This window comes from Danio aesculapii, chromosome 22 (assembly GCF_903798145.1).
Source record: "Danio aesculapii chromosome 22, fDanAes4.1, whole genome shotgun sequence".
NCBI classification, from domain to species: domain Eukaryota; kingdom Metazoa; phylum Chordata; class Actinopteri; order Cypriniformes; family Danionidae; genus Danio; species Danio aesculapii.
Window position 1 is genome coordinate 9,762,489 of NC_079456.1, and position 25,806 is coordinate 9,788,294.

A 25,806-nucleotide genomic window follows, 5' to 3' on the forward strand; every position below is an offset into this window, starting at 1 on the left:
TAAAAAAGCTAAACATAATTTTAGTATTTTACATACTCCCAATCTTGTCTACAAGTGTTAAAGTCTTTTAAACTGGTGCATCCTATTTTTTATTATTGACATATTTATCATAGCATACAGAGAAACCTTTAGAATAAAATTTCTGCTGGATCTCAGGACATTTGGAAATGAATTTGGATCTCAGGTGGCCTTTTCGGAAATTAACAATCAGACAAGTTTGCCAAAACAACCATAACAGGAACAAGATTTCACCTTCAGAAACAAAGCTAGATTCTAAACAAATGGCCTGCAGAATGGGAGCAGTGCTAAATTAAAGAAAGAAATCCAGCCCTAATAGGAAGAAAATTAAAGTATTTATTACACTTGATGTTTTTTTAACACAAGATGGCTTACTGGACACACGAGACTCACTCATGGACATTTACTCAAAAGAGAAGTTCCTTCAAAATGTAAATATTGCAACAGAAACCAAACTGTGAAACATACTTTTGGACTGCCTACATTTTAATGTTAGTAGACATTTTGACTTTTAAAGAACTGTTTTTAAAAATATCCCTTAAAAGTAGTTAAAATAAGATAAAACATTTCAAAGGTTTTTTTTTATGTATTATTGCAATTTATGCCTTTTTATTGTTATAAACCTTTACTATTATTTTTATTGTTATAAATATTTACTATTTACTTAATTAGTCAGGGATATTTATAAAATGTTTTGTCATGACATAGAGACGTTCATATGCAATTTACTCAACTCACTTACTCTCTCTCTCTCTCGCTCGCTCTCTCTCACTCACTCACATTTTCACATTTCACATTTTAGGTTGCTTTATTGGCATGACAAATAACTTCATTCATATTGCCAAAGCAGTGCAGCCTTGCTGCGTACAAACAAGGCAGTGCAAAAAGGGCAGTAGTGCAAACAAATATGAATATAAAATATAATACAGAGAAAACACAGAAATAAAATAAAAAATAGATAAAGAACACAGATTAATGGTAATATATAAAACAGGAACAAGGTAATGACAGTAATGTCAACAGTAAAGCCTGTGTCACACAGCAAGCGTCAGCAGCGCGTGTTTTTTTTCGGCGTCCGTGTAAACAGATTAGAGCTTTCACACTGCACGCAGCAGCAGCGCGTCAGTGCGAGGCGTGAGCGTCGCTGAAGCAGCAGTGCCGTGATAGTTTCGGCACTGGGTCTATTTTTGCCCCGCTGCTCACGCTCAATTAAAGTGACAGTGCATTGATAATGACCAAAACACACTGAATGACAGTAAAAAGTTGCAATTTTACCCAATAATTGCGGTAATAATATCCACTGATTTATATATAGTCAATCTAATGAACTTAAACGATTAAAAACTGCAACAAACATTTATTTAGGCCCGAAATATTTATTTACGGGAGTTGTAGTCCATAGCGAAGTGTATTGTGGGTAGTGTAGTTCGACACGCATGCTGGATGACGTGAGCTCGCTGTGTGCTGTGCAGCTGAAGCAGAGGAATAAAGCTTTATTCGGCTTTGTTTTATGTTCACTCAAGTTATTCCACCCAGGGAGCTGTTTTGTACTGTGAACCGAACAACATGAAAATAAGTAAAAGAAGGGCATGCATTGATTACTTTTGTCCGTCTCATTTTTTGCACGAGCTGTATTTCTGCCGCTGGACATTACTGAAGCGGAGAAAGTAACACTGTTTGATCATGGATAAATATCCTTATAACTATATTGTATAAATGTTATTATAACTAGGCCTACAACAACATGACAATCAAAAACCAAATGTCATGATATCACAGGCGATTGTCTTCTGAGTGCACCAGACATGAATTACACTCCTCAGCTTGAGAACCACACAGTACTGTATGATCTATATCATTTGTGAAATAAAGACTTGCAGGTTAAAGAAAGAAACGGCATAGGAGGAGGTTGCCGCGAGCCTTGGTGCAGATGAAAAGTTTTTTTAAAAGTGTTTTTGTATATAGGGAGATAGGTAACTAGATATAATAGACAGAGATAGATTGATCTCTGCAGCAGCTGCCGAAGAGCTGCGCGCTGCAGAGGCAGCTGGTGTGAAAGGCAAACGCCTGCGTGCTGCTTCTGTTCTCCATATGCGCTGCGCACGCTCTGCTCACGCACTGCTTTCGCTTGCGGTGTGAAACAGGCGTAAGTCTCTCTCTGTGTGAAAATTAAGGCTCAGGGATGATGTTATATTACAACCATGGGTTGACAGCGTTAATTGCTGTTGCCAGATGAACACATTGATTGTATTCCTCATCAGTTACCATCAGTTAACATTGCATCAGAATCAGATAATTGCGCTTCTGCACCTAGAGAATTTTTATTTACATCCTACCTCATGGACTGTTTGTATTGTTTATATACATTTAGTTACTGCTTTTTAAAAACCTTTATTTCAGTGAAGTGTTATACAACTTGATGACGTTTTTATTTTTTGATTTATTTGTTTTGTTTTGGTTAAAATTTAGCCAAATATGAAGAAACTATTTAAACCTTAACAGAAATAAATTAGCTAGCAGAAGTTTAAAATATACCAGCATTAAGTAAAAGTTGAATTTAAATACAGAAACAACATTATTATACATATATCAAACTTAAGATTAGCGAACAAATGTTATATAAATAGATGCGGCTAGAAAAAATATGAATAAAAAAAGTTTACATCCTTGAAGGGTTATAGAGAAAGTGTTTGTGGATTTTATTCATCAAAAATTTTCTGGTAAAATGTCTGGTCCTCTTGTTAATGTCCTTTGCCTCATTTTTGCCCTCCGAATCTGGTCTGGTCTGCCACGGTGTATTCTGTCATTTGTGATACATAGAGGAACTATTGCACACTAAATGCTACTGGTTACACTACAAATCAATGTATGTAGGCTAATCTTAAACATAGACGTTAGAGAGACTTGTGTTATATTACCCCGATCTCAGAACTCCTCAGCAAATACGAAGCCGTTCTGTAGAAACTATTAAAAGCGAAACTGAAAGCTCCATGCACTTCCCCGAATCTCTGCAACAATCTCATCACAAACGAGAAGTTTAAATGGAAATACCCTACATTTGCATACGTCCCATAATGCACTACGATTTAATAAAAGTTCTCAATTCGGAGCTATTTGGAAGTACTCAATGACTTGAGTTAAGTCCATTTTGATGTTCTGCCAGCAGTGGAAATTTGTCGAACGGGCAATATGTTTATGTATCTGTCAAGTGTAATACATGGACGTTTGTGTATTTAATACCCCTCTATATCAGCAAGAGGCCGACAGAAATAAACAAACAAACAAAAAATGTAATTGACAATAGACTAACTTTTTCCTCAATGACAGGTAAGAAATTAATTTTTTTCATATTTTTTTATATTTTTGTCGAAACGGTCTTCATAATGAAGGGAAAGAAGTGTAACGCTTTATGTAAATCGTAGCCTGATACAAACAAGACGAGTCGGAAGATATCAAACTTTGCCGCAGGATTTTTAGCTGAAATTTTGCAAAACATTATGTTTCTGACTCTTGTGCCCCTTTTCTTTCCCTTTTATTTCAAGCCAAATGTTTATTGGTGTAACTGTTAAAATTACAGCAATTTTGAAGTAACGATGAAATTACAGCCCTAACGAACATTACATTTAATAGTAACCATTGTTTTTTAACATTTACAGTAGAAGTCAGAACTTTTATCCCACCCTTTTATTTATATATATATATATATATATATATATATATATATATATATATATATATATATATATATATATATATATATATATATATATATATATATATATATATATATATATATATATATTTCCTAAATGTTGTTTAACAAAGCAAGGAAATTTTCACAGTATGTCTGATTTTTTTTCTTCTTCTGCTGAAAGTCTTATTTGTTTTATAGAATAAAAGCAGTTTTTATTTTTTATGAACCATTTTAAGGTCAAAATTATTAGGCCCTTTAAGCTATATTGTATTCGATAGTCTATAGAACAAACCATCCTTATACAATAACAATTACCCTAACCTGCCTAGTTAACCTAATTAACCTATAGTTAAGCCTTTAAATGTCACTTTAAGCTGTATAGAAGTGTCTTGAAAAATATCTAGTAAAATATTTACTGTCATCATGGCAAAGATCAAATAAATCAGTTATTAGAAATGAGTTATTAAAGCTATTATGTTTAGAAATGTGTTGAAAAAATTAACAGGGGGTCTAATAATTCTGACTTCAATGGTATATATTTGACGTGTTTAACCATGGTTTTTGTAGTAGAACTGTGGTTATAGGTTACAAACATCATTTTAACACTTTTCCCACTCAAAGTGTTAACCGTGGTGAAAATGTCTCTCTTTAGATGACATTTGTTTTTATACATGTTTTGCTGTCGTTACTAACCAAATATTATTTTCTTTCATCCTTGTGATATGCAGTTTAAGCTGAACTGGTGAATGTTTACACAAACCAGTGTTGATCTGCAGTATGTCAGAGGAGTGTGGAATGGACTCTTCATCTGAGATGAGTCTCTCAGAAGATGACAGGTCAGAGAATCATTTTCTTTTTTCTGAGAAAAACAAAACTTTAAATATGTTTATATCTAATGGTTTGTTCAAATTAAGATGTCCCAAAAGCTTTTATTTGGAAAAAAAATATAATGACGTGACCTGTACATGACAAACAGGGCTTGTGTACGGTTTGAATTAAGGTTATTCCACCATTTGTTGTTATATAGGACAATATTTTGTCGAGATACAACTATTTGAAAATCTAAAATCTAGGTGTTCAGAAAAATCTAAATATTGAGAAAATCACTATTTAAGTTTTCCAAATTAAGTTCTTAGCAATGCATATTACTAATAAAAATATGTTTTAATTACCAAATTACTTGTATCAAAATATTTTTGGCATAAAATTCAAATTGATCATTTTGACTCATACAATGTTTTTTTTTCATATACAGTTGAAGTCAGAATTATTAGCCCCCCGGTTTATTTTTTCCCTGTTTCTGTTTAACGGAGACATTTTTTCAACACATTTCTAAACATAATAGTTTTAATAACTCATTTCTAATAACTGATTTATTTCATCTTTGTCATGATGACAGTAAATAATATTTGACGATATTTTTCGAGTCACTTCTATACAGCATAAAGTGACATTTAAAGACTTACCTAGGTTAATTAAGGTAACTAGGCAGGATAGGGTAATTAGGAAAGTTGTTGTATAATGATGGTTTGTTCTTTAGACAATTGACAAAAATATATAGTTTAAGGGGCTAATTATTTTAACCTTAAAATTGCTTTGAAATTTTTTTAAAACTGTTTTTATTCTAGCCAAAATAAAACAAATAAGACTTTCTCCAGAAGAAAAAAATATTATCAGACATACTGTGGAAATGTCCTTGCTCTGTTAAACATCATTTGGGAAATATTTAAAAACAGCAAAAAAAATTCAAAGGGGGGCTAATAATTCTGACTTCAACTGTATATACCTGTGCAACATAAGTCTGTTGTCCAGTGTCACATGTAACAATAATATAAAATAAATAACACATCCTATAGGTTATTAAAATTATCAAAAGCATTTAGGTCACCTGATTACCTAACTGAAATCTGCCATCCAAATTATTATTCAAACAGAGTTAAACATACAGTGCGGCTCCTGCAGCAGATTCCCCAGGTAATATAAATCAGACCTGGATATTTTATAATCTAAGGGCCACACCTGGCTCTCTTTGATTGGCCCACCTGAAGTAATTGGTTAATATAAATTCAAATGCTTACGGGGCCCTGCAATGCACAGGTCTGATATAGAATCAACGTAAGTCTTTCCGGTAAACACACATAATACAATTGTTATGAATGTTAATTAAGTAGTGATATACAGTACTTGTGTGCTCCACTTTTTATTGTACTCATTGTAAAGTTTCATTCAATGTTTTTATTTATAAATATATACAATATTTCACTGGCGGGTTGTGCATTGCACACCAAGGCCTTCAGTGGTGTCCTACATGAGTTAAAAAGCACATATGATGCAAAATCAACTTATGGAAGCTGTTTGAACAGAACTGTGTTTAGGTGTAGTGTGTCCACTGTCATTTTATAGTGATATAAACACATCAAGTAGGCCTGCCACGATATCTATTTTTTGTTGTACGATATATTGCACCAAAATATATTGTGATTAAACAATATTATTGTCATTTTAATACCATCTTATGCCACTCGTTATATAATACCAGAATGACAATCTAACAGCATTACAATGCAAGTACATTCTTCCAAAAATCATATCTTATTCATTCAGTCATCTTATTTTTTGAATCATATTTTATTCTCAAGAATATTTCATTGAATTATAGTCATTTTAACGATTTAATTATTGGGCGCTGAAATCAGAATGTGAAAACGCATATGTTAAATAAATAAATAATAATAAATATTAACAAAAAAAGTGCAAGGTCAAAAGCAACAGAGGCTGCGATATCTAACAGATTTATTTTCAGTTGTCAGACACCCACATAAAAATATATATGTAAGTAATTTAAAATAAATACTGTAGTGTTTATTTAACCACACGGACACCTCCAATAGAGATGTTGCACAATTAGCTAAAACGCTGCTAGAATTGGTTTTTATGTATGGCCGATCATATATCGCATAACCATAAATGATTGAGGTCATGTCCATGTGTTGTGCGATAAGTCAATATATTGATTATTGCAGGCGATGTGGTAGCACATACGCCTCACAGCAAGAGGGTCGCTGGTTCGAGCCTTTGCTGGGTCAGTTGGCGTTTCTGTGTGGAGTTTGCATGTTCTTCCCGTGTTTGCGTGGGTTTTCTCTAGGTGCACCAGTTTTCCCCCTCAAGTCCAATGACATGTGGTATAGGTAAATTGGGTAGGCTAAAATGTCCGTAGTGAATGTGTGTGATAATAATTGTATCATTTTCTCTGCTCACAAAAGCACAGCAGGATACATTCTGTTGTTAATACAGCTATCTGCACTTTTAAAACTAAAAGTGTCCATTTTAATGGCCCAAAGACGCTTATTCATTCTAATTTAAAATATTCCTAATTAACAAAATTTAGTTTTTTAACAAAATTAATTATTTATTTATTTATTTATTATTTTTTTTCACCAGGAATGTCCCATTGAGATACAATATCTCTTCTACCGGGTAGTCCTGGGGTGCGTTTTCAAAACAACGATGTAACTCGAGGCTGAACTATCATAGTACGATGCATCGTTTGGGAAAAGACTGATGTAGTGACGAGTGTTTCCCAAAACCTGTAGTTTCTCTTTCATAGATCCATCGTTTGAACCACGTTAGTTATAACGTAAAACACCCATAATGATGCTCTAAACGGAGTGGAGTAACAACTTCTTTAGAGAAGAACCCCATCATTTCTTTGTGCAAATTATATTGCTTTTTTTTTTTTTAATCTGATATTAGCTTTGGTAAGAACATGCACTCGCTTTCCATATTAATTAAAATAGGGCCCATGTTTTCTTTACAAATATTATTGAGAATATTCCATATTCTATTCTAAATGAACATGAAATCACTTACAAAAGCTAACACGTATTCTAATCTCATATAAATAATTAGTGAGGCTATTTATTAAGAAATGTAATACTTTAATAATAATATTAATGATATTAGCGATGATGATTATTATTATTAGCCTATTATTATTATTATTATTATTATTATTATTAAGAAAAATATTGTTTATTGTTTATTTTTTGAAAAGTCTACTTTTACAATTTGACACATGCAAACCACTGCAGAAATGTTCTAACCAACAGGCCCATGTCATATACAGTACAGATATTTAATAAATAACCTACTATAAATTAAAAGAATCATGAGCCACAACTGTGTTCAAAATGACATCAATGTTTTCAAAATGCGCTGTGAAGGGAGCACAATTGTATACATGAAGATCGCTAAAACTGAACTGTAAAAATACTTTGAAAGCAAATTACACCTAAGAGAGATGACTTTAATGCTTTAAAAAAAAAAAACATCTAAAGTTTAAATGTTAGAATTTTCTAAGGATTAAATCTGAAAGTGCACCATGTTTAAAACTATTGATTCATCTATAAAAGAGTCAATTCATAGAGGTTCGAATGAATTGCCGCAATAACAAATCTTTAGCCGTGCCAGCGTGACGTCAATACGGATCTCAAGCCCCGCCCATTTGTTGCACGAGCACACCCGGGAAAATTGATACCTCCAACCCCGCCCACAAACACTGTAGAAAAAAAAGAGAGAAAAACAAACACTGTAGCAGATCCAGGTTGAATCATGTCATGAAGACGCTGTGCGCTGAAGTGTGAGGGAAAGTGTTGTTTTCTCTACCCAAAGATGAGACTGTGAAGAGTCAAGGGTTGAAGTTTATTTTTGCAAAAATACCTCAGCATTATAGCCCAGCCTTGTGCTGTGTTCCCATCATTTTTATGACGAGTGCTTCAGCAATCTACATGCTTACAATGGGGGATCTGTCTGCTGTTTGTCGAAGGAAGGATCAGAAAGTCTATTGATGTATGGGACTTTGTCAGAGCTTGACGGGAACTTTCAGTACACAGTTTCTTCCTCCATTTTACAAGTGTAAGTAAGTGTGATTTAAAATGGTTGCCTCCTTGTTTTCTCTAGCTTGCAAATTATGTATTTAATTGTGTTTTGTTACTTGTAACCGGTTCACAAGGCTTGTACTGTGTCTGGTTAGCTCTTTATATTCTCATATCGCGTCTAAAACCACGTTGAAAACGTGATGTGTGCCGCTTTGTTTACGGATTTAAATGCGTGTGTGAACTCACGATCGGCTGCCGTTTGTCGTTGCTATGGCCACCGTCAGCTGTTTCTACACACGTCAAAATAGTCAGCTTTTGCCACTCTGTGGATTAATACTGAATGTGTGTCATGGTTAATAACAGAGGAATATTCTGGTGTTTAACTGCATTGCTTTAATGCCCTCCTGCATTGGGCTCTGACTACAACAATGTTGATAAGCCGCAATGGGCATTTCTCTGTCTCATGCTGAACACAGTCAACCAAATAAAATACTGGGTCATCGGTCCAATTAGTGCAGATTAGCATTGCGCTAAGGAGGGGTTTGGGAACAAATGAATCGCTGAACGAGTCGCTGGGATAATTAGGTCAAAATAGATGCATATTATAAGACAATGAAAGTGTTTTTTGACCTTGCACACATATCAGTCTGTTGTTAGAGACCCCCTAAACCAAAATATGACATTTTTTTAATGCATAATAGGGGCTCTTTAAGGAATACTAGTTTGAGAGTTGGCAGGCATGCCACTGTGCTACACTGTAAAAAATAACGGTTAGGTAAGAGTTTTTGCATGTTGTGATTCACAAATGTTTTCTGTTTATTTGCACTGAATTGAATGAGCTTTATATCTGCTCTGTTGATTTTTGAATGATGAAAATTCAACTCTGCAGTTTAACAAAGTGACTTTTATTTAGTAGTTTGAAATCATATAATCTATAAGAAATAATATATAGAGAAATAAGTCTGTAAAATGACAGAAAATGTTTATTACATTGTTTATTTTTTGTACAGGATATATACAACACCAAACCAGACAATATATCACTTTAAAGTATTAAAAATGTTAATAAAAGTCACTTTTTTAGGTTAAAAGTTGTTAGAAGTAAGATCGAGGTCACATAATGCTTTTCAGAAGCATAAATAAATGGGAAAAATAAAACATTAATCACAAAATACAGAAAACTGCTAATTTATGGACATTTTTGTAATTTCAACAAATATTAATTAAACTAATTTAAAACCTTTAGTTAAAAATGTATAAATTGAAACATGGTTAAGCTAAAATAGGTAAATTACCATAAAAACATATGATGTCATGACTTGTTGTTGATCATGTCATCATCATCACCATCTCCATCACCTTCAACAGCTTTTCCGGGGCCAGATCATGGGTAGATTGTGTAATTTTTTACAATCATCTGCATCAATCTCAGACAGACTTCAAGGTTCAGTTTTTTTCTGAATTAAAAATAAATCAAGCTGCAATGTGAGTTGGCAGTGGTGTAAATGCTAAAAAAAAAAGTGTAGACAATATTATAATTTAAACTGCACCTATTTTACCCCTTTTTCAAGATTTAAAATAAGTCTTTAATGTCTCCAGAATGTGTCTGTAAAGTTTTAGCTCAAAACACTTATCAGATTAATTATTATACCTTTCTGGATATGGGAGTTTGGAGGTCTGAAAACGCTGTAGCTGTTTTTGTTGCCTGTGCCTGAATGCAAATGAGCTGGTTTCCACTACCTCCAAACCCCCTCCCCGCCCACCATTCTCGTCAGATCTCCCTCTATTACTCTGCATATCTCCATCTCCTGCTGCCTCTCTCAAGGGAGTAACATGACTGAAGTTGATCTCACATTTATAAGAAATACTACAGAACTTTCCTAGTAGTGTACTTGTTTTGGAGTTAATTCAAGCATTTCTGCAAAGATGAGTCACATACAATGTTGTTACAAAGTTTGCACGTGTGTTTGCACAGCAAATGTGACCGGATACACGTTAATCTCCACTGCTGTATGGATATCCGTTATGTTAATGTACAAAATAAACCTGATTTAACATTCACAAACCAAGATTGAAGAGCCTTCTTTTATAATTGTATGAACACGCGGCTGTGGAAATGAATTGCAGTGATTTTACTGTCTTTACTATATTACAAACATGCACTGTTTTAAAATCGTTTTAAACTCATTCTTGAAGTGCAGATGATCACAGAGAGCTGAACGGATCTTTTAATCTCAGCTGTTTTGCGTAAGTCCCGTCTTGTATATATGTTTATACGTGTTAATATTGAGACATGCTAATACGTGGCTGTTAATCAGTTTGCTGGGTGGCGAAAACCGCACTCCTACATCACATTGCAGTGGGTCTCAAAATTGCAGGAATTTGGATCCTATTTTTATTGTCAGGAAATTTAAAAAAGAGATTTATTGTGTTTCTATCACTCCAGTATGACTGCGGACACACTATACCTGCACACAGTTCTGTCCAAACAGCTTCCAAACGTTTTTCATCATAGGTGACCTTTAAGTTTTTGTTGTTTTACCAATATTTTGGTAACTATTTAATCTGCATTTATTTTAAGCTCTTTTTTTTGTATAATTAAGCAAAGACAGGCAGGAAAGCATTGTGTAGTAAGACAAACATAATATTAATGTGTTTGTGTAATTAACATGTAGTAGCCTTCTTCCTAAAATAAAGATTTCACACTCGGTCACGCTAAATTAAAACCAACATAACTACTCACAGTTTCTTTCCTCCCAGTAGATGCTTGACTCCTAAGCAAGAAGTCAGATATTTGATCTGGTAAATGTGAAATCCACTGTTAAAGGTTTCAAGATTTTCAAGAAGTGCTTGAGTTCTTTTATCTTAAAAGTGAAAGTGAAACAATGAAAACACATTTCAAGATGGCACGGTGGCTCAGTGGTTAGCACTGTCACCTCACAGTAAGAAGGCCGCTGGTTCGAGGACTGGCTGGGTCAGTTGGCAATTCTGTGTGGAGTTTGCAAGTTCTTCCCGTGTTGGTGTGGGTTTCCTCTAGGTGCTTCTGTTTGGTTTCCCCCCCAACCCAAAGACATGCAGTATAGTTGAATTGGATTAACTGAATTGGCCTTAGTTTATGAATGTGAGAGTGTGTGGGTGTTTCTCAGTACTGAGTTGCAGCACATCCACTGTGTAAAACGGTAAAACATCTGCCGGAATAGTTGGCACTTCATTCCACTGCAAGGGGCTGACCCGAAGAAAGATGAAGGAATGAATCATTTTGCAATATTGTCATGAATGCAGTTAATTATTGTGCTCTGTTGTTGCAGCAGGACACATTCTGTTGTTAATGCTGCCATCAGCACTTTTAATACTACACTTCTAGAAAGTGTGTAGGGTAAATCATTCCTAATTAATATAACTATTATGTTGTTTAATGATGCTTAATCTGGTACATTGAAGGATAGGAGGTTATTTTAAACACTAATTAGAGATTATGTTTTGTGGGATTTTTTTTATTAATCACATTGTTGTCATGTTTAAAAAAACATGCTAGCAAGCATTGTGAAAGTGATTGCTTTACCACAAATTATAATAAGCAAATATCATTTTGCAAAGAAGGTGACGTGTGAGTACTAAAGGAGAAATTGAAATGATGTGATTAGAAAGGATTTTCTTTTTCCCTGCAGTCACTGATCATCAGTTTCAGAATGAATTGATTGACATTTGCAGCTTTGGTGCATTACTATTTTTAGCTGATGCAGCTTACGGTAAATGATGCAATAGTTTAAATAGTAATAGTCTGAGAGTGGGCTGTCATGTCACCACATTAATGCACAATTCTTAAGTAGCTCCACTATAAAATATCTGTTAATTAATAGTTTTATGTTTATGTATGGTTGTGAATTGAATTATGGGACCTTGACCTCTGCTTTGTAAAGTAGAATTTTCATCATCAAAAGTCAACAGTTTAACAAAGGGACTTCTATTGACATTTCACTTGTTTGAAATAGCATAAGAAATAAGATCTAGAGAAATAAGTCTGTAAAATAACAAAAATAACAAAAAAATGGACTGGCAGTGTATTACAAAAACACCAAAACCAGACAATATATCACTTTAAACTAATACAAATGTTAATAAAAGTCACTTTTTCAAACTTTTCAAGTTTAAAAGGTTTTGGAAGTAAGCTCAAGGTCCCATAATGCAATTTAAAAGCATAAATAAATGGGGGAAATTAAAATAAAAACATGAATCCCAAAATAGGGAAAACCTATTTATGGACATTTTTTACAGTGTATGTTCATGGAATTATTAAATCTCTAATGTGAAGCGGAACGCTGACGTTTTTCCTGGGAGACATATTTCAGATTATAAATGTTGGCAGGTATATGATCCAAATGCAGGGTTTATTAGCAGGAGGGTCAGGCAGGCAATGGTCAACACTGGGGCAAACAGATGTACACAGGGAATCCACAGTCGAAGTCAAAAAAAAAAACAGGCAGATGGTCAAAAGGCAGGCAGCATACAGGAATAAACAAACAAAACAAGATGAGGGTCTAAAACATGGCAGGATAAGGCAAGGTAAAATGCGTCCTTATGGTCTATATACAGTTTACAAGACTCAGCAATGAAGTGTGTGTGTGTGCGTTGTATTTAAAGTCCATGTAATCAGTACAATCCTTTGGCTGTGTGCATGCAATTAGTGCTAATCAGGAACCGGTTGTGAATGTGTGTGTGGTGCATGACTGGATCTTGTAGTCCATAATGGCGGATTTGTAGTTCATTAGCGATCTGCAACCACTAGATCGCTGATAATCATAACAAAACCAGTGCAAGACAGTAAGATTGAATTATGATCAATCTTTTATCCTATAAATTGTGTGGATGTGTGGATTTCTGAGCAGAATTAGAGAAACGAATTATTCATTCATTCATTCATTTTCTTTTTGGCCTTGTCCCTTTATTAATTAGGGGTCGCCACAGCGGAATGAACCGCCAACTTATCCAGCATATGTTTGTGCCCTTTCAGCAACTCATAACTGGGAAACATCCACACACATTCACACTCAAACACTACGGACAATTTAGCTTACCCAATTCACCTATATCGCATGTCTTTGGACTTTTGGGGGAAACCGGAGCACCTGGAGGAAACCCACGCCAACACAGGGAGAACATGCAAACTCCACACAGAAATTCCAACTGACCCAGCCGAGGCTCGAACCAGCGACCTTCTTGCTGTGAGGCGATCGTGCTGCCCACTGCGCCACCGTGATGCCCTAGAAACAATTTAGAAAACATTTTACTTTCACACAGATGATTTTTCCTGTTAACTTTTCCCCCCTCCATTTTATTGTCATCAGTGTAAGTTCAGGCTCCCATGTGTCCAGCTCTGTGTCTGTGAAGAGTGACCAGTCAAAGGAGTTCGACCAACCAAACTTCAGTGAAGAGAAACCAACATCTATACGAAGGTATTGCAATGTGTTCTCCATTGTAGCCTTTTTTATTTCTCCACAGTGGCATCATAACTGCCAACACTCCCATTTTTCCTAGGAGTCTTCCATAATTCAGACCCATCTCCCATCTCCCATCACCCTCCCGTTTTTTTGTTGTTTTTTTTTGCGGAAAACTCCCGTAATTTCTCCCTGCCCCCAGTCTTCAGCTTTTTGGTACAGTCTGTAACACCCCTGGGTCGCCAACCTTGGTATGGTATCCAATCGCATCGGCCACCTGAAACCCAGTCCATCTATAGCACAGTTACTAACACCACATTACAGTTACTAACCCGGTTCTTAACTGTGTTATTCAGACAAACAAACATCCCCCCACCCCCCAGTCTCCCGGAATTTCAGACACAAATGTTGGCAGATATGACTGGCATATTCGATAAAACCTGAACACTACAATACAATAACCAAACACGAATGTCTGTTAACCTTTACTGAACTCTGTCTAGATTTTTATTGCAAAGCAATTACACAAGGGGCCTAAATTCATCATGGAAACAACAGATCAAGAATATGTCTTTTTATCTATTATGGTCATAGGCAGATGGACAAATGTACTATACTTTGCTATACTATAAAATCAGGCCTTTATTTGTCACATACACTTTCGTATAGTGAAATTGAAACCCCCCCCCGACCGTACACAAACATCACAATTGTCATGGGAAGACAGGTCATAGGAGGTAGCATTTAAAAAAGGAAGTAAGATACATTTCAGGAGAGGGAGGCAAAGAAACTCCCTCTCATCTTGCTCTTGAATTAGGGTAAGGTGAGACCAGGGAGAAAAAAAAAGCCCAGCAACCATCACATAAACACAAAGACAAGACACAACATTGCCACAGTGGATGGGAACAGGGGGTGTGGATATAGTCCGATGAGGGCGGGCAGCCATCTTGTCCTGCAGCCATGGGATGCTGGTCACAGACCCGCATACCCCCTCCAGTGGGTGAAAGCATACGGAGGCATGGGATGAGGGGATAGGTAGTGATTGTCTATTTGTAGCTGTGTATGTATGTGTGTGTAAGCCTGTAGAGTCCAACAGGTGTCCTTGACAGGGAGTAGGAATTTCAGAGCGTCTCCTTATCTTGCTATCCAGGAGATGTTGTTTTTCTTCAAGATTAGAAAAAGTATTTCAACTTTAGGTCAATATCTGCCAATTTCACAGATATTTAATGTCCGAAACTCGTCTCCAGATCTGGCCAAATGTTCTTGCAGAGCCGTTAGTTTCACCCCGATGGTTTCCAATTTGCAGTCTAGGACCATAGTCTGAGCATTTGCGACCCTACACATATGCGTTTCAATCAAGCCAGCCAGCCTGATGGGGTTTGGAGCAGCACTGACTGCTTTCATCAATCGTCGATACCCCAGGACCCCGCATAAGCCTATCAGCAGAAACCCTGTTATCAAAGTTCCGAATAGGTAAATATCTTCAATATCCTCCAGAAACAGAAGCCAGGCACAGGACGTGCTGCATTTAAAAACTACACTGCATTTAAAAGTGTCCTTATATGGTTTTGTGCTTTGAACTTTACTCGGTGTGGTGTGTATGTTTGGACATAAATAATGATACATAAAGTTGCAAATCTCAAAGTCCATTTCAAAAGGAGATATTTAATTTTAAAAAAGAAACTACAATTGGAGGTGTTTTCTGGCATTCGATTGTTGATAAATTTCCATCCTCCTACAGAAATTGAAATGATTGAACAGTGGGGTGTTAAAATGTTGACTCAACAACAGTGTTAAGAATCTGAAAGGTCTGGCATGGCAAAATTAGAGCATATATAGAATCCCTTTAACTACCCCTTACAACATTAAACCTCTACAAATTAAGTTAAAGTCTCCTGTTAACTGTTTTCTTTAATTGTATCATCAGCATTGGCTCAGATGTTTCTGTGTCTGTGAAGAGTGACTGGTCAAAAGACAACCCACCAGATTTCAGTGAGGAAAACCCATTATCTACCCAAAGGTAATTCATGTATTTCTTGTATTTGGTGTCATATAGGTCAAGCTAGAAAGTTTATAAATTCAATTCATGTTTATTTCTATAGCTTTCACAATGTAGATTGTGTCAGAGCAGCTTAACGTAGAAGTTCTAGTAAATTAAAACGGTGTCAGTCCAGTTTTCAGAATTGAAGTTCAGTTTAGTTCAGTTCAGTGTGGTTTAATTTTCGCTGCTGAAAGTCCAAACACTGAAGAGCAAATCCATTGATGGGCAGCTCCACAAGTCCCAAACCAAGCTAGCTAGTGGCAACAGTAGCGAGGAACAAAACTCACCAAGTGACGATAATATGAATACTAATTATATGAATATGATGGCAATGTGAATACTCAATTACCAATTAATGATAAATTAATTAATACTAATAAATTACTGGAAGGTTTGGCGTTCTCCTTTTTATTATATCATATCATATCATATTATAGATTTTATATTTATTTACAGGCTTCAGTATGAGACACAAGACTCTTTCCAGACTCACAGAATCCTCAAACCACAAAGTTTCAAAGAGAATCTATTGGGGATTTTCAAGGTTTTTGACAGTTTCATATTCATTTCTCAGAACAAGAATTTAAATTGCAAAAAAAATTATTTGTGCTTTTAAAAGTTACAATTTGTACATTTTTATACTGCATTTTACATATATTTTCAAATGTTTGAATATTCAGTTTTGTTTATAATTTGTGTTCTTTTTGCTTTGTGCAGATGCTGAAGAGCCAAATAATCACATTATTTACAAATGAGTTAGAAAAGTTCAATAAAATATTACAAAATGAGAATGCACATTATTTTGTAAAGGACTTTAATGAGAACAGATCCACCATCACAGAAGCAGCTCTTGAGCTCACACTCTACTTCCTGAGAGAAATGAAGCAAGATGAAGCTGCAGATGCACTAGAAGGTAAGAGACCTAATATTAAAACCTAAAATATTGAGAACAATTAGGAATAAATATTTTTCCCCCTTGTTAGATAAGCTGTTTATCGGTAATCAGCTGAAATGTGGCCTACAGAAGAAGTATCAGTGTGTGTTTGAAGGAATTTCAAAGCAAGGAGACTCCACACTCCTGAAGAACATCTACACAGATCTCTATATCACTCAGGGTGGCAGTGAACAGGTCAATACTGAACATGAGGTCAGACAGATTGAAGTTGCGTCCAGACGTCATAAAGCTCAAGAGAAACAGGTTGAATGCAGACATTTGTTTGAAGCGTCTGAACAAGACATGCAGATCAGAACTGTACTAACAAAAGGAGTCGCTGGCATCGGGAAATCAGTCTCTGTGCAAAAGTTTGTTCTGGATTGGGCTGAAGGAAAAGAAAATCAAGAGATCAGCTTCATATTTCCTCTTCCCTTCAGAGAGATGAACTTAAAGGAGAAAGAAAAGCTCAGTTTGATGGAGCTTATAACTCAGTTGTTCCCAGAGACAAAAGGACTGAACCTTACAAGAAGGTATCGATTCAAAGTCCTGTTCATCCTTGATGGATTGGATGAATGTCGTCTTCCTCTGAACTTTGCTGGTAATGAGACGTGTTGTGATGTTTCATCACCAGCCTCTCTGGATGTTCTCCTGACGAACCTCATCAAGGGAAATCTGCTTCCTTCTGCTCTCATCTGGATCACCAGCAGACCAGCAGCTGCCAGTAAGATTCCTCCTGACTGTATCGACCGGCTGACAGAGATACGAGGATTCAATGATGCACAAAAGGAGGAGTACTTCAGAAAAAGACTCACAGATGAGAATCAGGCCAAAGAAATCATTGATCATGTTAAACAATCAAAGAGTCTCTTCATCATGTGCCACATCCCTGTCTTCTGCTGGATTTCAGCCACTGTTCTCCAGAACATTTTACAGGAGAAGACAAATAATGATGTGAAAAACAATCAGACTGATGACGCCTCCAAAACACTGCAGGAATCAAACACTGAAGACACTCCCAAGACTCTGACACAGATGTACACACACTTTCTGCGCTTTCAGATCAAGCAGAGCAGACGAAAGTATAGTGGGGAAAACACACCAGATGTGTCCTGGGATAAAGACACCATCCTTTCCCTGGGGAAACTGGCATTTGATAATCTGGAAAGAAACAACTTAATCTTCTATGATACAGACCTGGAAGCCTGTGGTGTTGACTTCTATAAGGCCTCAATGTATGCTGGCATGTGTTCCCAGATATTTAAGGAGGAAACAGGGATTGTTCTTGGTACCATGTACTGCTTTGTTCACTTGAGTGTTCAAGAGTTTATTGCAGCCCTTTATGCACATCTGTTTCTAGATATCAACAAAAAAAGTGTGTTTGATCAAGACTCTAGAAACAGAAATGAGTCCATGATTGATTTGCTGAAGACTGCAGTGGACAAGGCACTTGAGAGTGACAATGGACACCTGGACCTTTTCCTTCGCTTCCTTCTCGGCTTGTCACTCCAATCCAATCGACGACTCTTACGAGGTCTATTGACACAGCAAGACCACAATGACCATGAGGAAATAATTCAGTACATCAAGCAGAAGTTTGAATCAAATCTTTCTCCAGAGAGATCCATCAATCTGTTCTACTGTCTGATTGAACTAAACGATGAAACTCTGGTAAAGGAAATTCAGACTCACCTTAGCACAGGAAGTCTCTCATCTGCTGATCTTTCACCTGCCCAGTGGTCTGCTCTGGTCTTTGTGTTGTTGACATCAGAGGAGAAGATGGAGGAGTTTGAGCTTCAAGAATTCAAGAAGTCAGATGAGTGCCTCATCAGGCTATCAGCAGTCATCAAAACCTTCAGAAGAGCTCTGTAAGTCTGTTATACATATAATTCCCACTATGAAAATGCAATAATCTATATTGACCTGTAGTGATAATTTTTTTCTTGAAATAATGAATGTATGTCCTTTATGTTTAAAAGTCATTCCTCACTTTTAAGTGATAATATATATATATATATATATATATATATATATATATATATATATATATATATATATATATATATATATATATATATATATATATATATATATATATATATATAAATATACATATATATATATACATATATATATATATATATTTATATATATATATATATATATATATATATATATATATATATATATATATATATATATATATATATATTTATATATGCATATATGCATGTCTACAATTGTTTATGGCTGATTAAGTAAATATAGTTTTCTTTCATGCATTCTTTTGAAATCTCACTATGGGAACAGCTTTGGGCATGACCAATCCTGGAGGCATCAATTACATTAGGTCTGTCAGTTGACAGACCAATAATAGCAGTGTTTTCAAAGTCCTGTCTTTGATATATCACTGCCTCTGGTCCATATTCTACCTGGTCTTTTCTCAGTGAAGATCAGTTTCGGAAACAATATTCAGCAGATCCTCCTGACCACTAAACTGTTGCTCCTCAGCCAGGGAGAAATAGTGAAAGAGATCTCTCCTAAACCAGGGATGCACTTGGAAAAAGAATTAGGTCCCACTCAGACTGTTTAGGCCAGGGATGTCTAAAGTCCTGGAGGGCCGGTGTCCTGCTGACTTTAGCTCCAACTTGCTTTAACACACCTGCCTGAAAGTTTCTAGTATACCTAGTAAGAGCATGATTAGCTGGTTCAGGAGGGTTTGATTCAAGTGGGTTTGATTCCATCTTGGATCTCTCCAGGACCAAGTGTGGACACCCCTGGTTTAAGCCTTCTAGGACTGATGGGATCAATATTGTCTTTCATTCCTTTTGGCACTGTTGCAAATGAAAGAGTTTCAGCATTCGACAGTGGGACTGCATTTGTGTTCAAATCATCACCTCAGTCCTAAAGTGATTCATATCATCACTTTCCATTCTTGGTCTCTGGAGAGATCAAACTGTTCTAAGCAGGGTTGAGCATAGTCAGTACACAGATGGTAGATCACCTGGGAAAACTGGGTAACTGACGTGGTGTTAGTGAGGCCACCAGGAGGTGCTTACCCTGGAGTCTCTGTGGGTTCTAATACCAGTGAAACTATACTGTAAGAAGCACCATCTTTTTTATTAGTCGTGAAACTCAGGTCCTGACATTTGTCATAATCATATGACACTTTATGTAAAACTATGTTTACTATCTTTAGTACGGCTGTTTAGTTTCACCGAGCTGCTTATCACGCTCGAAAAACTTAAACTAAAATGCACAACTCTTGTTGATTGTACCCGCGGGATGCACAATAAACCTAATACACCATTCTTTTAGTTTAATATTCTTATGTGAACCAACCGCAGATGCTTTGTCATGTTGGTCGCGACACTCTGCTTTGCAACTTATTAGTGTTTTTTATTACAATAATTACACTTAGCTTTGCCATCGTTGTTCACCACATGTAGCCACTCTTTTGAGCACATCTTGCGGTCCATCTCTAAACAAATGTTTAGATTATTATTAAAGGTGTTCTCCAGCGGCGAAGTTCCTGGCAGAGTAGCGAGTGAAAAAAATGTGCATGCAGAAATTTTTATTACAAGTTGTGTTGTTTTTATATAAATATATATATATATATATATATATATATATATATATATATATATATATATATATATATATATATATATATATATATATATATATATATATATATACACAAAGGAATAATCGTCATTATTATTCGTGATTAACATTTTGAGCAAAATAATCATGATTATCATTTTTTTCTGTTATCATGCAGCCCTATTACCAACATAGTTTGTTGATTTGATGTTTCCCAAATCCATCATTACAACGAAACTGCGTTGCATACCTGTATGTTTGCAATGATAACTGTAGTAGAGTTGTACTAGAGCTGTAGTTAGAAGCAGAGTTCATGGCTATGTCCTGTTCCTTTCAAATGTGCAACATTAAAAAAAAACATTAAAGTCATCTCTCTTACGTAGTTTTTTTTTCAGTTCAGTTTTAGCAATCTTTTTGAAGACAATTGCGCTCGCTTAAAGTAGGGTTGGTGATATGACCAATTTGGCATCGAACGATGTCTAATGTGAAATAACATCGTGATGGATGATGGCATCGTCATCATAGGCGGAGGTGAATTAATTATTATATATAACGAAATAATTATTTGTAGCCGACAGTTTCAACTACCTGACCCGCATGGTCTTTGTTTTACCTATAAACAAATCCTAAATACATATAGATAAGTTGCACACAAATTACCTCCTGTCGATCACTTTTTCTGCAGGAGGTTTGTCGGTAAAAAAAGTGCACAACTAACAGTATCTGAGGTTTTCACTAAAATTACTAAGTACATGTGTGAAAGTGAAAGACTGAAGCAGTGTACTGACGCTGTGACACAATACTTGATAGACTCAAAAGACAGGAGAGTCGTTAGATTAGACAAGATTAATTAAATATCACGTTTAACAGCTATAGTGAGACGCCGTCCAGCGGTACATCCTTGATAAACTGTCCGATGTGCACTGCTCTCTAGAGCACAGACGAGCGCATTACATTTCCGATCCCCATTCACCGGTTTGGCTCCATCTCTGTCTCTCCTTTTCATGGTACCTCTTCACTTACAGCTGTGTCATGTGACTGCTATCGCATCATCCAAATGGATGCTGCACACTACACTAATGGTGGTGAGGAGAGACCCCCTCAATTGATTGTAAAGCACTTTAGGTGTATGGCGCTTAAGGTGTCTTGAGTGTAAAAAAAACCCTGCCTGTCCATGTGTTGTTAATGTTTTTCCACACATGCATATGTTCCCACTATGTTCTGCAAACTGTGGGCCTTGTGCTTGTGTATTCTTGCATCACTCAGCTGGTTCCCATCCATGCTTAGACTAGCACACCTCAAATACAGGAGTTGTCTGTATCTAAAAAGAAAGTACAAAGGTTAGGTTAAGTACATAACTCTGATTGCCTGAGAAGAGGGGTGAGGTACCTGACTTAATTTTCCTAAAGAATTGAGCACTACCACAATATATACAGTAGTATATGATGATGGCAGTTACAGCAAGGCAATTTAAACGAGATGATTTTCAGCATTTTGCAAGCAAAGCCAGTTGTTGTAAACCTCCAGCATGTACATTTAGATGGAGCAGAGTTTACTGCAGAGTTGTAGTGCACAGATAAGCCATGCAAAAATCGACTTGAATTTCTAATGCAGTTTAGTCTGTCAAAAATGACATGGAGATAATCATTCTGTGATAAGGGCTGCTTTATGCTGCTTCTCAAAGAACTGCAGCTATAGTAAATGTAAAATTACAATTACATGTTATTATAGTAACATGTTTTTACTCGCCTCAAAACTACAGTTGAGTGTTTGAAATAAATCCTTCTGTGAGACTCTTACATTAGTTATACTGATTCAATAAAAGCAGCTAAATCTTCTGATTATTAAGCAAGCACTGTTTTCCACATGAGATTTCCTCTGTGTTTCTTAATGTACAGTGCATCTGGAAAATATTCATAGCGCTTCAGTTTATCCACATTGTTTTATGTAACAGCCTTATTCCAAAATAGATTAAATTCATTTATTTCCTCAAAATTCTACACACAAAACGACAATGTGAAATGAGAGTTGTGAAATTGTTGCAAATTTTATATATATATATATATAAGAAAACCTCACAAAAAAAAAAATCACATAAGATATTGGGCAGGTCAATACATGAGGCTGCTGGAGGATAAATGTTTACTGAAGACTTCATGTTGAACATGGCCTATGCAGTGTTTTGGAGGAGCAAATCAGAAAATGTAAAAATTCAGGAAATTAGAAATTTATGTCAAATAACACATTAGGCTTTAAATTAGCTGTGAATGAAACACAATAGTCATGTCGCTATACAACAGCTTAAGCTTGGCTGAGGTTTGATGCCAGGGTTTAGACATCCACGCTGCATGTGTATTGTCCCAGTCCTGCGAGTGCTCAGTTGTGTGTTCCTTCACTTATCAGGCACTTGTGTCCAGTGTCATGTGTAATCCTGTTTTGATAATCATACAACACATACTATTTAAATAAACAAATAGGATTATTTTTCTTGTAGGTTAAATGACTGTAACTTAACAGCGAGAAGCTGTTCAGCTCTGGCTACAGTTTTCAGATTTGATAATAGTCTAAAAGAGCTGAACATGAGCAATAATAATCTGCAGGATTCAGGAGTGAAGGCTCTCTGCTCTGGACTGAAGAATATAAAGTGTCATTTGGAAATTCTGAAGTAAGTTGTGGAATAGGAGAAAATGTCAAATAATATACTGTTAATATAAAGTAAGATTTATCTTATTAAGCTCTAATTTAAACATTCGGTTTCAGACTGTCAGACTGCAGTATCACAGAGAGAGGTTATAAAGCTCTGGCTTCAGCTCTGAGATCAAACCCTTCACACCTGATAGAGCTGGATCTCAGAGGAAATGATCCTGGACAATCAGGAGTGAAGGAGCTCACTGAGTTACTGCAGGATCCACACTGTACACTGAAGACACTGAGGTGAGACTAAATAAATGTTGTCCTGGTAAATAATTAGCAATTATTATTACTAATAAATCTTGTGGTATTTTCTGTTGCACCAAGTTTATATAAGAAGTGTACTGACTCCTGCTTGATCTTGTCTTCTTCAGGTGTTTTAGTCCTGCAGCAGAGGAAGTCTGTCAGTTTGTGACTGGAGTTGTGGGTCAAAACCCATTACTCCTGAAAGAACTGAATCTGAGTGATCGTGAACTAGAAGACACACAAGTGAATCAACTCATTGTTCTACTGCAGGATAAACATTGCCAGATCAACACAATCACGTGACTAATTTACATTGTTTTACACTTTACAGACCTACAAAAAAGTACTTTGAAAAGTCAAAATTTGATTGAACATCTAAGACCTTGATCACTCTGAACACACTTTTTTACGTTGAGAGGCGCCCTCTTTGAATGGTTTCCTAATGGCCATGAGCGTTTTATGCACTTCTTATGTGCCCTGCGTGCCTCAAATTTCAACCACCTGCTGCACCTCACCTTTTTTCCATTGCACTGTGTGTCTGCAGTTGGAAAACAATTCTGAGCAGAAAAAGTGTGCTACGTCATTCATTCATTCGTTTTCTTTTCGGCTTAGTGCCTTTATCAATCCGGGGACGCCACAGCGGAATGAACCGCCAACTTATCCAGCACGTTTTTACACAGCGGATGCCCTTCCAGCCGCAACCCATCTCTGGCAAACATCCACACACACTCATTCACACTCATACACTACGGACAATTTAGCCTACCCAATTCACCTGTATTGCATGTCTTTGGACTGTGGGGGAAACCGGAGCACCCGGAGGAAACCAACGCGAACGCAGGAAGAACATGCAAACTGCACACAGAAACGCCAACTGACCCAGCCGAGGCTCGAACCAGCGACTTTCTTTGTGCTATGTCAGTCGTATCATTTTCAATCTTCAATCAAATAAAAGCAGAGGCGGAGTTTCCGTCGAGGTGACAGCAGTGTTTGTGTTGTCAAGACAACTAGAGAGACTTTTTAAAGCTTGAGGGGAGACTAGTGGTGACTGTTTCTGTTATCTGGAGCTGTATGACTTCACAAATTGTGAATATTATAATATTATTAAATATTACAATGCTAAAAACGTCAACAGCAGAGCTCACACACAATACGCAGCTGATTCAGTGGTTGCCTAGTGACACAAAATGCGCAGCACACTTTTTTTCTTGTCAACAAAAAAGGTCCACTGCACTGGGTGCAGCTTGTGTTCCCATAATGGAAAAGCGCATTTGGTGCAGTTGGCCCCTAATGAAGCATTGTTATTGCTGTTCTTTGAACTATTATATTAAAATAATACTTCTGCTCATTTCTTTTCTTTCTCTTCAGGCTGAATAATAACAGGATTACAGCAGAAGGTTGTGCTGCTCTGATTTCAGCTTGTAATTCAAACTCTTCAAATCTGATTGAGCTGAATCTGAGTGGAAACAGACTAGGAGACTCAGGAGTAGAGAAGATCTGTCATATGCTGAGATATACACACTGCAGATTAAAGAAATTGAAGTGTGTATTTTTATATTTGTTTCCACTTGTTGAAATAGTTTGTTATTAACAAAGTTTAAAAAAAGTTAAACTTGTTAATTAAAAAAGTGACAATTTTTGTTTGGATAGCTTGATGGATAATGACAGATTTTATAATTTTTTATTTAATAAAATTAGTATACTGAGGTGATTCAATAGACATTACTGTATGCATTTGTTGTTTTTTCTGTTTATTGCCAAAATAATCATCATATTGTTATGGTTTTTTGCACACTTGGTATTTTTTACGTAATTATAATATTCAATTACTAACATGTATTTGAACTTTAATTTCATGTGTATTTTTATTTAGAACAACACATGCAGCACTAAACTTATTTCATGTTCGTTTCATCTTCATTAAGAGAAGTTTATGTTGAATGTTTTTTTTTTCTTCTGTATGCTGAATAACAATTTTAATTATCATAGATCAAACAGTACATTTAATGATAGCTACTTGTGTATTTAGTCTTTCAGACTGCAGTATCACAGAAGAAGGTTATAAAGCTCTGGCTTCAGCTCTGAGATCAAACCCTTCCCACCTGATAGAGCTGGATCTCAGAGGAAATGATCCTGGACAATCAGGAGTGAAGGAGCTCACTGAATTACTGCAGAGTCGATGGCATTCACTGAGAACCCTGAGGTGAGTGTCTTTAAGTACAATGGTTTTTGAAAAGAAAATGGTCAGAAAGATATTTCTAAAAGCT

General features: G+C 36.0%; 1 protein-coding gene across 1 annotated transcript in view; it reads left to right on the forward strand.

Moving 5' to 3' along the window:
* The first annotated feature begins 4,489 nt into the window (after positions 1–4,489).
* LOC130216650 (NACHT, LRR and PYD domains-containing protein 12-like) overlaps positions 4,490–25,806 on the forward strand; it is a 30,726-nt gene continuing 9,409 nt past the window's right edge. The window contains 8 exon segments of the mRNA XM_056448535.1: positions 4,490–4,548; positions 13,962–14,042; positions 15,952–16,044; positions 16,522–16,609; positions 16,783–16,978; positions 17,049–18,864; positions 23,097–23,267; positions 23,363–23,536. Of these exon segments, the coding sequence (XP_056304510.1) occupies positions 4,490–4,548; positions 13,962–14,042; positions 15,952–16,044; positions 16,522–16,609; positions 16,783–16,978; positions 17,049–18,864; positions 23,097–23,267; positions 23,363–23,536 (2,678 nt within the window).